This window comes from Phyllobates terribilis, unplaced genomic scaffold (assembly GCF_046119375.1).
Source record: "Phyllobates terribilis strain yellow unplaced genomic scaffold, ASM4611937v1 Scaffold_8__6_contigs__length_399053987, whole genome shotgun sequence".
Lineage (NCBI taxonomy): Eukaryota > Metazoa > Chordata > Amphibia > Anura > Dendrobatidae > Phyllobates > Phyllobates terribilis.
The window spans coordinates 144,496,816-144,511,530 of NW_027362768.1; the positions used below are offsets into that span (position 1 = coordinate 144,496,816).

At 42.9% G+C, this 14,715-nt stretch overlaps 1 protein-coding gene across 5 annotated transcripts in view; it reads right to left on the minus strand.

The window, feature by feature from the left end:
- YIPF1 (Yip1 domain family member 1) overlaps positions 1 to 14,715 on the minus strand; it is a 35,540-nt gene that overhangs the window by 19,348 nt on the left and 1,477 nt on the right. For all 5 annotated transcript variants that reach the window (XM_073643413.1, XM_073643414.1, XM_073643412.1 and 2 more), the window contains exons 2-8: positions 14,049 to 14,097; positions 12,247 to 12,395; positions 9,371 to 9,451; positions 9,203 to 9,290; positions 7,887 to 8,003; positions 4,154 to 4,320; positions 3,635 to 3,817 (exon numbers count right to left, since the gene is read on the minus strand). In XM_073643413.1, coding sequence (XP_073499514.1) covers positions 3,635 to 3,817; positions 4,154 to 4,320; positions 7,887 to 8,003; positions 9,203 to 9,290; positions 9,371 to 9,451; positions 12,247 to 12,395; positions 14,049 to 14,079 — 816 coding nt within the window. In that variant the 5' untranslated portion in view covers positions 14,080 to 14,097. The remainder of the gene's footprint in view (positions 1 to 3,634; positions 3,818 to 4,153; positions 4,321 to 7,886; positions 8,004 to 9,202; positions 9,291 to 9,370; positions 9,452 to 12,246; positions 12,396 to 14,048; positions 14,098 to 14,715) is intronic.

Genomic DNA, 14,715 nt, shown 5'->3' on the forward strand with positions numbered 1-14,715 from the left:
TTAGCCTCAGGTCAGTCAAGGAACTGCACCTAGGATAAGCGGTCGCCAGGGAGACTGTCCTGTAACCTAATGGGTATCGGGGCCCTCTGTAGTGAGGGCGGTATATATATCTTCCTTGGCCGCGCCAGGAATATATATATCTGAACCTCCGACCGTCACTACCAGCCTTCCCCAATCCCCAGTTGGTATGCTGCCACCAGTCCCTATTTTAGATATACGCCCAGTCCGTGAATGGGCCTATATCGGGTCAGGAACCAACCCTGGGTAGCGTTTTGGCTTGAGCCGAGCTCACACGGACGTGCGTTCGTTATGCAGAATAAAAGGCAGGCCCACAATTACTTGAGGTAATTGATTATAATAATACACTAGATACACGATATACAACTAAATATACACAGGTATAAGGTCAGGCTAAACTATACAACAATGGAATACAACACACAGAATCACCACAGCATATCAGTTACCGGTTTCTTGATTTTCTTGTGACGCAGGGAGAGGATTCTGCGGTCGCAGGCACGGTTCTTTGTTACAGGCTGAGGCCTACCACCGCATGGTCAAACTGCTCCTCCCCTTGGTGGCCTCAGCTGGTGCTCAGATGTTCAGCACACCACTCTTGGGTCAAAAACTGACTTGTCTCTTGTCTGTCCTGCTATCTTACCTGCCCCGTCCCGCCCACTGCTGGTGAGGTCAGCTGGCTCAGTCTCCACCCTCAGGTCTAACTTCGATCAGAAGCCCAAATTCTATGGAACCCAATAACTTCTTCTGGGATGGTCTCATGATACCCCCAGGGGTTCCCATGGATTCGGGCCGCCGTAACCGACCTTTTGATATCAATTATGATACCATACGGTCCTCAGGAATGGCTCCGCGCTATATCTTGGCTTCCAGAGCACGTACAAACGTCTACCGCGGAGGCTTGTGTGCGCAATGGCTCCGGGACGCCGTGATATTTTTTTATTGGCCCATCCCATGCAACATGCGTGTACTTTTCATGTTTCTATATCTTATGCCTCCATGCTTGTGACAGACAAAGAAACTAGTCCTATGGGACAAATGGTCAGGTACAGATAGACGAAGCACCCCCCCCTGCTGGCTGTGTTTCCTCTCGAAGTCTTTGAAGCTCCTAGCATTCAAGTGTTAAGTAGGCTTCTTATCTTACAGGAGCCTGGATGGGGGGAAACTATCTAGTTGACGTTTTAACAGAAGGTCCCAAGGGTGGGGGCTGCTGAAGTGTGGCCATCCCTGGATATGATTTATCATTACCAAGATGGCGGCTACAGGTTCATCACAGTCCCTAACCACCAAATGTCCTACCTCTATATGAGCCAAACAAGCCTCATATGAACGGGGAGTGAAAAGGAAACCAGGCATAGCTCGCAATTAAAACCTTGTGTGGGAAAGATGGGTGGATAAGGGTGTTGAGTCTTTGGGGGGGGCCACAGGGTCAAACCCCCGATATGTACTACAAAGAATATTTTTTTTTACTTTTTTGTACAGCACATAGGTCCATCCTGAGCCAATAATTTGTTGGCCATACTGTTTTCAGCAGTCATGATCTCCATGGCAGGTAAAGGCGCCTTAAACATTAGATAAAAGTTGACCAAACCAGACAATTTTGTCAGACTATCTAATGTTTAAGGTGGCTTCCTGACTGTCTCTTGACAGATTATATAGGGGGACAAAAGGATCAGGTAGATGGAATTCAATCGCCCGATCATTTTGCTTGGTTGGGAGCTTAGCTGCTACCAGAGGAGTCAGGCAGCTCTGAAGCGTTTGGCTGAGCGAAGATGTCATGCTTCTGGGTTCGAACCCTTGAGCATGTGCTTTGTGGTCGGATTCTCTGTCCACCGAACCACAGCAGATACCCATTTTCTCCAGGTGTTTAGTTTCTGTTATCCTTGTTTCAGGCTTTTTAGGGTAAGGCTGTGTGCCCACGATGCGTTTTTTTTAAGCATTTCCGCAGCGGCAATTCCGCCACGGGAACGCTTAAAAAACGCTTGGTAGAAGGTCTGCAATGTTCCCCAATGATAATCCGCATGTGCTGTGCACATGCTGCGGATTATCATTGCGGAAAAATCTACAACACTACCATTAATTTTGCGGAATCGCAGCGTTTTAGCCGCCATTGACTTGCATTGGACCGCATAACATCTGCATGACTACATGTGCACATGCGGATATTATGCGGTTCAATGCGTGGATGGTACCCGGGTCTGGAGAAGAGGAGACTCATCCAGACCCGGGTACCATAGCACCTGTAGTTAAAAAAGAATTAAAATAAAAAATAAACTTGTACTCACCTTCTGGTGGTCCCCGGTCTCCTTCTCCGGCTGCTCGTGGTGGTAAAAGGACCTTCCATGACGTCATTTAGTCATGTGACAGGTCACGCGACCGCTGACGTCGGGTGTCACGTGACCTGTTACATGACTAAATGACGTTATGGAAGGTCCTTTTACACCACCGCGAGCCGCCAAAAACACCGGACGCACCGTAGTGGAGACCGGGGGCCATCAGAAGGTGAGTATGATGGTTTTTTTTTTTTTACTATTGATGCAGCATCGTAACTTGGTCACACAACATAAATCCATGCCGGTTGCATGGATTTATATAGCGTGACCAAGTTGTCAAGCACTTTTCCAAGCACCTATCTTCTGTTTCTTTTTAGGAAGTAGGCGGCATATTCTCTTAACAGTACATACTTAATCCTGTATTTTGTGGTTTGTTTTGCTCACTCTGGGATCTCTTTCTATTTCAGCACACTTTCCTTTCTGTAGGTAATTTGCACTCGGCTCTGCCCTCCGGTTCTTTAGGAGGAACATTAAGCACTCAACGGCCTTTCAGGCAGCATAGGTCCGAGTTGCCATCGTCTAGTCTGTAGTTTGGGCTATCTCAGCTCACGCAGGAACCACTAGGGACTGCGGAGTCAGGATCCCTAGTCTGTAGAGAAAGCAGAAAAATCCAAAGTCCAAAAAAGTGCATTTTATTTTCCAGGGTACATGAAGCAAAGATTAAAATTGTGTATTCACAAAAAAGAGAATACAGGCATCTTTCGACGCGTTTCGAGCGGCAAGCGCTCTTTGTCAAGATGCCTGTATTCTCTTTTTTGTGAATACACAATTTTAATCTTTGCTTCATGTATCTAAGAAAATAAAATGCACTTTTTTGGACTTTGTGAGCTGGATTTTTCTGCTTTCTCTATTGGATGTTGCGCCCTGCCCAGGTGCTATCCGTGCTCCAGAAGTGTGAAACTTCAGGTGGTGAGCTGGATTTGCTTCTGTGACTTTGTGTATCTCTAGTCTGTACAGGAACCGGCAAGGTCAATTGTAGTTTTTAGCTTTACCTATTTTCCCGAGTGAGTCACTACACTAGCATTCGCATGTGGGGGATTCGAGAAAGATATCCGACCGCAATCAAAATTTGTATAGGGGGATTTTGTGCACTATTAGCCTCCTTAGTAAAGGCATCCCTAGATAAATTACCTATACTCACTAGTCATAACCAATCTACAGGCAATAAGATCAGTGTGCTCTTACTGTGCTCCTTATTGGCAGCACGCGTGGCCAGGAACTCGAAGTCCCGCAAATACTCGCTTTATCCACATCAGACCTGAATTTTTTTTGTGTTTTCTTACCCCACAACCAACCGCCAGCAGCACATGAAGACTCATGATGGCCACAAGTGTGGAGATGGCAATCTTTCGATTATCTTCGCGCACAGCCGGCCAGAAGGTCAGCATCAAGACAGCCCCAGACAGACACATGGCTAAAGACATGAGGACCCAGCGCAGAATTTCAGAATGAATAATCCACAATATCTAGTGAAGGAAGGAGAATGGATAAATTGGAATAAACCTGAACAACATAGAGCAAGGATAGATTCAGTGATTAAAGTCAAAATAGATTTTACGCTGTGTCCTGATGCACGGTATTGCGCCTCGGTATATTCCAATTATTCATATTTATGGCTGCAAGTAAGGACTGTTGCAGCGGCTGCACCCTGCGGTGTGCGCAGCTCTGTACGATCTCTGCAGAGGTTACGTCGTCATCTTTTTGCCTGGAGCTCTTTGCTTGTATAATTAAATAGTGCAGAGTTACCGGAGAACTGGTTAACCAGTTCAGGTATAGCTTACTCAGTTCTAGCGTTCACTCACAGAAGTGGGGATGTAGATGAAGAGGGAGTAGCCGTAGACACACACAATCTCCAGGAAGGAATATGACACCATGCTCATTACTTTACTGTGTCGCCAGGATAGGAAACCCCAGAGAGCCAGTGGCACCAGCAGAGCGTAGGCATAGATGGCCGTGGCGGCAATGGACACTGCAAGAAAAAAAGGCAGAATAGGTTGGCAAAATAGTCACTGACTGATTCTGGCTCTGCCGTGGTCACATTAGTCGAGTTACAAAAGATATCTTGATTGGGTCATTTATTGACTATTGCGGAAGTCTCCAACCAGTCGGTTGCTCTGCGGCTATCAGGGCATGCTGGGAGTTGTAGTTTTGCAACAAGTGAAGAGCCAGAGATCCTGGACTAGTGTACATAAAGAGTAAGTTCACGCCACAACTATAGCAATCAAAACTGCACAACAGCAAACTCTTAAAGGGAGTCTGTCAGTACAAAATGACTGTTCAAACCAAGCACAGGCGCTCGGTGCAGTTCTGGGTACCTTCCCACCCTCCTCTTTCATGATTGACACATCTGCCTTTGCAGTAGTCAGAGAAGAGCAGAGATAGATGGGAAACAAAAAGGAGCACTGAACTGTTTAGCCACGCCAAGGGCGATCCGAGTGTCTGCGCTTGGTTTGAACAGTCATTTTGTGGTGACAAGCTCCATATAAAGCAAACCTCTACTGAAATAAAAATCTTCCCCACTGCTCTTAGATTCTTACATACAATACCCATGTAGAGCAGTTGCCTTCAGAGTTTGGCAATCTGTGCAGCAGACCTAAAAGAAAGTGGTTATCATTGTCTGCCATGTTACAGACACGTCGGACCTTCCTGCCAGTCACTCTGTCTTCCACCCTACTAGCCAACGTCACACACTGATAAAGAGAGACTAAATAAATGTTAGTGCTGCTGTGATCACAGGTCTGAAGCAGACAGCGAGCTCCCTCTATAGAGACACAGGAAGATCGTGATTCCCTCTTATGTTAGCTGTATCTCTTGCAGTAATTCAAGTCTTCTCTTACTCTCCTTACACAGTGTACTATGTCTGGGTCTCTGCCTGCAGTAGGCATATACGTCCGAAACTGGTGCACGGCAGAGCGCACGTTCGTTATGTCGGCACCATTATAGTCTAAATGTCACGGCTGTGTCAGGTTTGACAGACAGTCATTATGCATCCGGCTGTAGAAGGTCACTGCGCTTGGCCTTAAAGACACCTTCTTGATCTTTTCATCATCCCTCCCTCTCTAGGACCCAGTGGTGATCTCCACCTTCTGCTGCTAATTGACACACTCTTGCTGGATCTTTAAATACACTCAGTTTCTCCAGCGAGTTGCTGGTGATAGAGTTAATTCCTCTGTTCATGTCTGGAGTTCTGGTGGTCGGCTGGATTCTTTTTGGAGTTCTTTTGTGGATTGTAGTTGCGATCTCTCTGGTGTCTTCTCAAAGCTAAGTGTATCCCCTTGTCTGTTTCCCTGGTTTGTCTTTAGTTGCCGTGGGGCTAACTAGTGCTCACCCCATCCCCTCCCTACCTACGGCCTAGCTCTAGGGACAGCCAGGGCTTAGGTATCCTGCTCGGCGATAGGTGCGGAACCTATTTAGGGACAGTAGGGGAGTCAGGGTGTTGTTAGATCTGCTTAGGGGTCTCCACTCTCCCCTTCCCTAGTTGCTGGGCTTCCCCCCTTTTCCCATCCTCATACGCTGGGTTCTTCCCATACCTAGCATGACATTATGACCCTGTCGATGCATACGTCCGAATACCGTTTTGCGGGAGGTTTGGATATAAGCCCCGATGGGGCCACTGAACGAGTGCCAAAACCCAATGTGAAAGCACCCTTACTAAAGTGAATGTAGTGTGCATCTTGCAAGAGAATAAATTTAACAGGCTCACCCAGGTTTTTAAAATGTATGGTCTATCTTTAACATAAGCCATCAGTATTAAATCAATGGGAATCCAAGTCTGAATACCTGCTCCAATCAGCTGGTACTGCACAGCGCCGTACATCTTTGGGTGCAGCTTTTTGCCATTCACGATGGTTGGGGCTATTATTGATCCCCTTTAATAAACAACATAGAGCACCAATTATTTAATTCTAAATTATTAATGAGAATTTACGCACGGAGGTACATATCCCCGGAGAATTTTAAATAGATCGTGTTTTTTAATCCAAACACCAGGAAACGACATTAACATACAATACAGCCCTTACACCTTCCTACGAGTACCTGGCAGACCTTTTCTCATTAACGCCATGATAGAATGATAGATAGGATAGCTGTCAGTAATATGTGGGTGCAACAAGCAAGGTCCTTATTACTATAAACAGTGCTCCATAGGGCGCCAAACACTGTCCGTTTTTGGTCCGTTTTGGTTTTTAGTCTTCTCAGTGACATGTTAAAGAGTTATTCCCATCTGAAAACCGTATCCTTTAATGATAGGATAGGTGATACCTTGCTGATCGGTGGGAGTCCGACCGCTGGGACCCCACAATGAATAAAGCGATGGCCGGACATGCACACCACTTCTACATTCATTCTCTATGGGTCTGAAGCAGACAGCCAAGTACAACGCTCGCTCAGCTTTCTCCGGCAGTCACATAGAGAATGAGAATGAATGGAGCAGAGGGGCACATGTCCGACCACCGATTCATCTAGGCTCAGGTCCCTCACCGATCTGATCCTAGGTGATAACTTCTTCAGATGGGAATAACCCTTTAAAGATTTTGTGATTGTATTTGCCAGTCTTGTTGCTGGTCCTCATCTTCCGCTCTTTCCCTTGGACCAAGTGTATAAGTTATTCCCTAGTTATATAACAGCATATAATGTCCAAAATAAGACTCACTCTGGTCCCTTGAGCTTCATATAAAATATTAAGGACCCACTTGTTAGTTCCCCTTCGCATCTACCATATTTTTAAAGATGTGTCATATTTATCTATTTTACTCACTTATACAGCACCATTAATTCCCGCAGCACTTTACAGACATTATCATCACTGTCCCCATTGGGGCTCACAATCTACATTCCCTATCAGTATGTCTTTGGCGTGTGGGAGGAAACCCATGCAAACACAGGGAGAACATACAAACTCCTTATAGATGTTGTACTTGGTGGGATTTGAACCCAGGACCCCAGCGCTGCAAAGCAACATGCTAACCACTGAGCTGCCATATAGTGCTAACCACTGAGCTGCCATATAGTGCTAAGCATGAGCCACCATACAGTGCTAACCACTGAGCCATCATACAGTGCTAAGCACTGAGCCACCATCCAACTCCTTACCTTGTTCCCTGTTAGCTTGAGGCCAATACGCAAGTCAGAAATTGAGCATCACTTTATATAGGACACTTCTATATTTAAAGGGACATTATGGTGAAAAACTTGACTTGCTCACTAGAAAGATGATATAAGTTATAATAGGTGGGGTTTGACTGCTGATCTCAGGTCAAAAATGGAGCTGGAGACCCCAATATCTCGCATGTATCACCTTACCAATGAATAGGTGATGAATGGTATTGGCTGGAGTACCCCTATAAGCCATACACTACTATATTCAGTCTCTACTTAACCGAATTGGAAAGCTAATCTTACAATGTTTTTATTTCCGTTAATGCCCTTCAACAAATAGCAATGTCAAGTTTAGAAAGTAAAGTGGATTTTCACTCTAATAGTAAACTATCTAGTAGTCCAGACCACATAGGCTTTCATTGCTGTGAAACTCACCTTTTCTAAACTCTGGCACATAGTGGTATTGAGATTCTCCCCGGTGCAGAAAGAAATTGGACAGATTCCCACTGATTGTGATGGTAAAAATCAGCGTGGCACAAATCCAGATAGGACCTTGTAAAGAGAGATACAGTAATGTAAGTCACCTAATGCATCAGAAATTTTATATGGAAATTCTTAAAGAAATTTAAAATGTAAGTTATTAACTACTTCCAGGACCAGCCATAGACTATAAGCAACTGGGCGGTCCACATTATATGCTGCAGTGATGTTCTAAAATGTCACTGTGTAGTAGAGCAGCTGCATGGAATCAAGCAAGGAGCCGGCTGTCAGACACAGCCAGACTCCCCATAGAGAAGGCAGAGAGGGTTTAAAACCATCCCTACCTTCCTGTTCGCGGTATGCACAGCCTTGGACAAAAGGCATGTATACAGTAATAGCAAGTGCTGACAGTGCTTCCTTCTCTGGACCCAGTGATCAAAAAGGAGCTGATGGTCGCTACGAGACTCAATCAGTTCTGCAGCCAAGAGGTGGAATTCTCCCTGTAATGAGGGCTAATATGCCAGCCTCAGTTACAGGGCCAATCAAACAACAATGAAGGGGGCACGGTGCATATAAATTCCCGATAATACCCCAAAATCTCTTCTTGTTCATAGTATGCGTTTCCTAAATTCCTATACAGTGTACAGTAAGTAGAGTGACACTGACATGTAAATGAATTTAAAAGGCTATCTACACATTTGCACAGAATTTGCTGTATTGTTTGCCTTCTAAATGCAACAGTAAGCAATTTTCTAAATAGTTTTCATTGCAAGTTTTCAAGCAATTTGCTGCTGCCGAGTGTATGCAAGACCTTTCTCTAACTGTGTGCTCTGCAAAAATGCTAAAAAATCCATCAAAGCTTCTGCATCTATCAGTGATAGCAGGAAAGGGGAAAATGGGTTTGTACATAGATCTGCAGTGGAGAGGGGAGAAAGTGTCTCGGAGGACAAAGAAAAGGAGGAACGCATATAAAGGGGAAAGTACAGTATTGAAGCAGAGATGATTTAAAAGCAAGTAAATACAGCAGCACTTTGGATACGCAGAGAGCTCACATCCAGCCTATATTACCGGGAAAGACACTCCCACGTGAGATAAATCTAAAACTTGAATCAGATTGCAAACTGCATATAAAAGGGGTCTGTAAAATGAATGAAGAAATGAAGATTGCAGACTGAAACTTAGTGACATTTAAATAAATTAAAGTAATTATTTTCAAGAAAAAATATATATTTTTTTCTTTGTCAAAAGTGTCCATATCCTATAATACTAACCATAAAGATCTGGGTTACTCCGTACATACAGCCTTACAAAGTTCCTTCCTGGGATGGGTAAAACAGAACCTTTTATCCTGTCTAGAACCTGCAATTACCAATAGATACTGCAATTAAGGACGGGAAAATAATAAGAAAGTCCTGACAACCAATACATTTCTTACTCACCTGGTAGGTGTCAACATCAAAAAATGTCTGATAATACTCGAATGTCCAGAAAGGGGCAACCTTCTTCTGTCCTGCAAGCAGCTGTGAAACAGAGACACACTGGATGTATAAAGTATGAAGACAGTTAAGCTCAGCGCTCATATGGGGCTTGCAAGGCGATGAGGACTACCTGCAATTTGCCACGATTTTTATGTGCTTTATCTGGACTTGCCAGCAGATAGCAGCAAGAATAGGTTTCCCTTCAAAGCATTTATTCGTACATTCATGCAGCGTTTCAGCAGTGAAGCGATGCCTTCCTCAGGCCGAAATGCAGTAACAAACAATAGGGATTTATATACAGGATAACACAGGTAAAGGAAATGACTCTATACATGTGGGTCAAGAGTCACAACACCACAGAGGATGAAAAATAAAAATGTATACCCTATAAAGCACCCCTGGGGGAATATGAACCCAGAACTTTAGTATTTGGAATGCACAATCATTGATAAATGTGCCACTAAGCCAGGACCCAGGGTCACAATTCATCTGTATTAATAGATAAATACAATAATAAAATAGATAAGACTTTACTGCAGAAAACCAGAAACACGATGCGGCAAAAGTGCACTCAGCAGCGCAGCATAAAGGTCCTGGGGAACGGTGAAACAGATGGTTAGTGCAATTTTTCAGTGCGTCAATGACAAGTCTCAGTCCTTGAACTGTTATGCAAAACCCTATGATTAAGGCCGGTAACCCTCGAAAGGCGTATGATATGTACCAATTTTAATTCTTTCAAATAAGGAAATTGATTTTACAGGAGTGCCAGATTTTCTGAAAACTTGAATTGCAAAACTCCTGCCGGTCTTCACAAAGTGTCTGTGTTGGTACTTTGTTGAACTAGGATGTTCCTCAGCCATGCCACGTGAACTCCCAAAGTCCATGTAACTGTTGACATGAACCTTCTTGAAGAAGGCGCAAGTTTGTATAATAATAATAATAAATAATAATCCTGTCAATGTCAAAAGATCTCAACAAAGCCAAAAATGTTATTTAGCTGCAGAGAAAAGGTAAGTGAGAGTTAATCCGAACAAATTGTCATTGAGACCCCCCCCCCCCAATAAAGTTCCTAGCCTCTGTCTCATTCCCTTTCCATGAAAAAAATAAATTGTCGATGTAGCGACGGTACAGCGGTATATTGTATGTGAGTTGTTGTATATGAAGTATTCCTCGAATAACCCAATATATAGGTTTATACAGTGGGGAAAAAAGTATATGCAAGTGGGAACCTGCTTCCTATGGCGCAGCCTCTGGATTGTTTAAAAAGTGAAGAATCAAACTCAAAGATATTGTTATACAGGATAAAGTTAATACCCTCAAGCTGAAAATTGCGTTGGTGAGCCGGCATAGGATGGTACATAAGTAAATATTACTCGGCAGCTTCCAGGCCTTGCTGGAGTGCACAGATGTGAGAAAGCATACATTATCAATGGTCTCCGAACCAAATGTCAATTGTAGGTATACCTCTTTAAAGCCATACAACAATCTGGGACCAGGACTTACTATTTCTTTTAGTTGGAGGAAATCGCTTACTGATTTGTATGCTTTGTGACAATCCCTTTAATGCCACTACTCTATTCACACATAGCAATATATAATCGGCCAGTGCAACGGAAGCCTTGGCACAATACTGGCAAAATAAACTTTACTCTGCTCTCTAGGAACCAGGCTACTACAGGTGCATCTCACAAAATTAGAATATCATCAAAAAGTTAATTTATTTCAGCTCTTCAATACAAAATGTGAAACTCATATATTACATAGAGTCATTACAAACATAGTGATCTATTTCAAGTGTTTATTTCTGTTAATGTTGATGATTATGGCTTACAGCCAATGAAAACACAAAAGTCATTATCTCAGTAAATTAGAATATTTAACAAAAAACACCTGCAAAGGCTTCCTAAGCGTTTAAAAAGGTTCCTTAGTCTGTTTCAGTAGGCTCCATAATCATGGGGAAGACTGCTGACTTGACAGATGTCCAGAAGGCAGTCATTGACACACTCCACAAGGTCCCAGAGTCTGGAGGAAGAGTGGAGAGGCCACAATCCAAGCTGCTTGAGGTCTAGTGTGACGTTTCCACAACCAGTGATGGTTTGGGGAGCCATGTCATCTGCTGGTGTAGGTCCACTGTGTTTTATCAGGACCAAAGTCAGCGCAGCCGTCTACCAGGAAATTTTAGAGCACTTCATGCTTCCCTCTGACAACAAGCTTTTAGGAGATGGAAATGTCATTCTCCAGCAGGACTTGGCCCCTGTCCACACTGCCAGAAGTACCAATACCTGGTTTACAAACAACAGTATCACTGTGCTTGATTGGCAGCAAACTCGCCTGACCTTAACCCCATAGAGAATCTATTATAGAGAATCTATGGGGTATTGTCAAGAGGAAGATGAGAGACACCAGGCCCAACAATGCAGACGAGCTGAAGGCTGCTATCAAAGCAACCTGGGCTTCCATAACACCTCAGCAGTGCCACAGGCTGATCACCTCCATGCCACGCCGCATTGATGCAGTAATTGATGCAAAAGGAGCCCGACCAGGTATTGAGTGCATTTACTGAACATACATTTCAGTAGACCAACATTTCAGATTTTAAAAACATTTTTCAAGCTGTTATAAAGTATTCTAATTTACTGAGATAATGACTTTTGTGTTCTCAGTGGCTGTAAGCCATAATCATCAACATTAACAGAAATAAACACTTGAAATAGATCACTCTGTCAGTAATGACTCTATATAATATAGGAGTTTCACTTTTTGTATTGAAGAACTGAAATAAATTAACTTTTTGATGGTATTCTAATTTTGTGAGATGCACCTGTATCTGTCATTACCTCTGTTTTATCAGAATCTTCTAAGAGGTCGTCTTCTTCTTCTCTGGATCGGTGCCCCTGCTGGGCACCTGGAGTCTCATCTGGGTCACCGATACTAACAGTAGTGGCGTCAGGGTTTGCAGCTAATAGATTAGTTGCATCATCAAATTCTTAAAAAAAAAAGAAAGCAGAAAATCAATTAAAAGAATAAATGTAAATATGGTAATAATTTTATATGCAAACAAACAAAAGTATGTTCTGACTTCTGACATGCAGCCTTGTACAGTGAATATAAAACTAAATAAAATTTATGTGGTTGCACAAGTGTGAACAACCTCTCATAAGGGTATGTGCACACGTTCAGGATTTGAAGCAGCAATTTCCTGAGCGTTTTTGCCTCTCCCTGGCAGAAAAAAAATGCAATTCAATGCAAGTCAATGGGCGCGAATTTGCGGCGGAATTGCGTTAGAAATGGTCCTGCTACGTTTTTTGCCGCAATGGTAATCCGGAGCGGAAATTTCCGCATCATGTGCACATTGCTATACATGGCAGACCTATTAACAAGCGGTTTTAATGCATTTCCGCGGCGGGAAAAACAGCCGCGGAAACGCATTAAAACCGCATCGTGTGCACACAACCTAATTTTCGATGTGTTTGTGTTCAGAATTAGCCAGTCACATTTACACTCATGTTACATAGTAGTCAGTGCGCGGCCACCATCATTTACAGTGATTCCGGTTAAATCCATATGAAATTTAGCTGCTCTAGGAGGATATTCCTGACATTTTCTTAGTTGAATTTTACAGCAAAAAACATGGTCCGTAAACAGCTTACAACACATCAAAGGGATCTCATTATTGAAAGTTATCAGTCAGGAGAAGGGTACAAAACATTTTTTGAGGGGTTTAAACTGCCAAAAGTCTCGCTTTAAGCCACTAGTGTCCCATATTTGACCCTATTTATCTCTTCCTTAGTGTTAGCTCTTTGCTAATGAAGCGAAGCCAAAAATCTGCTATAAACTGTAAGTGCAGCTTAGCTATACAGTGCTCTTAGCAATAAGAAAGTTTCATCAGTTTCTTCTAGATTATTCCTTCTGCTGCTTAACGCTGCAATGTAGATGGCCATATACAGACAACAATGTCTGAATTGATCACGGGTCTCCTGACCCAAGTTTTCAACCTCATTTATGCCTATCAGGGCCCCGCTCTAACCGGCGTATACATCGGATGAGTGCTATCTGATTTTTTATTCTCTTACATTTGTGTTACTATATTTTACGCTTCTAAACATCAAAAGACTGACCGTCACTTCCAAAACAGAAAACTGGTGTGCACAGGAGCTTACTAAGAGTAGTCATCTCCATATACAAGTAACAAATAAAGTTACACTCTGTAACGCTATAGTATGCAGAAATGAAATATATGAAATTTGAATTGCATTACTGCTCTAGAAAATAATTATAGCAGGATCCTAAGGATATTATCCTTATTATAGCAGGATCCTACCTTTCCATATACATGTAGACTTTAGTCTAAGCAAGGATTCACACTGGATAGGTTCCCAGTAATGAGAGTCGCCTTATCGTGGCTGCTGGGTACACATGAATTGGCCAATTTATGCACTAAGTATTCTCATTTATTTCTGTTTTCTAGAGCAGTAATGCAATTCAAATGTCATACATTTCATGTTTGAATACTATAGCGCTACAGAGTGCTACTTTATTTCTTGGTTACATTTTACGTTTGCCTGGATAATTTCATCTGCTTAGTTTTTCAAAGGGGGGAAAAAAAAAGTTTGGGAATTTATGGAACGTGTCGTTTTACCTTGAAACTTAAGGTCATCTCGGGCCTCCATTCATTCACTTTGATGATCCTGCAATAACCAAAACAGTAATAGGATTATCAGTCATTATTCACACGTAGTCACGTCTCATTGCTTTCCCTGCCTACGGGCTCGTTCACATGAACAGATATTGGGTCTGAAAGCGCTCGGATCAATGTTATTAAATGGGGCAGTGCGGATGAGCTAATTTATTTTCACCGACTCAAAAAATTGCATTGTGCTCTAGTTCCTCCCGTACGTCAGATGACACTCGCCCATTCAAGTCTATGGGCGTGCAAAAAAAAAAATATCTGATGCTATACAGAGCCACAGTATAGAATCCAATCTTTATGGATACATTGCAATTCTGTAACATAGGGAACTGTAAATGTTCCTGTAAATGATTAATAGCCGCTGCTGTAAAAAAAAAAGGGTTGTACACGGAGGACAAGCAAGAAAAAATTAATAGTTTGAGTTTTCTGGATGAAACTCTGAACTGTTTTTTTTTTTTATACATTCTACCTATGAAGAATCAATAGCTGTTCTTAGTTGTCTAGTACCATACATGCATGCATGCATCACCGCTGAGGCCAGTGATTGGCTTCAGCAATCACATGGGGATCAATGATACATAGTGAAAAACCTGACCAGCACCTCCTAAGTGTGAAC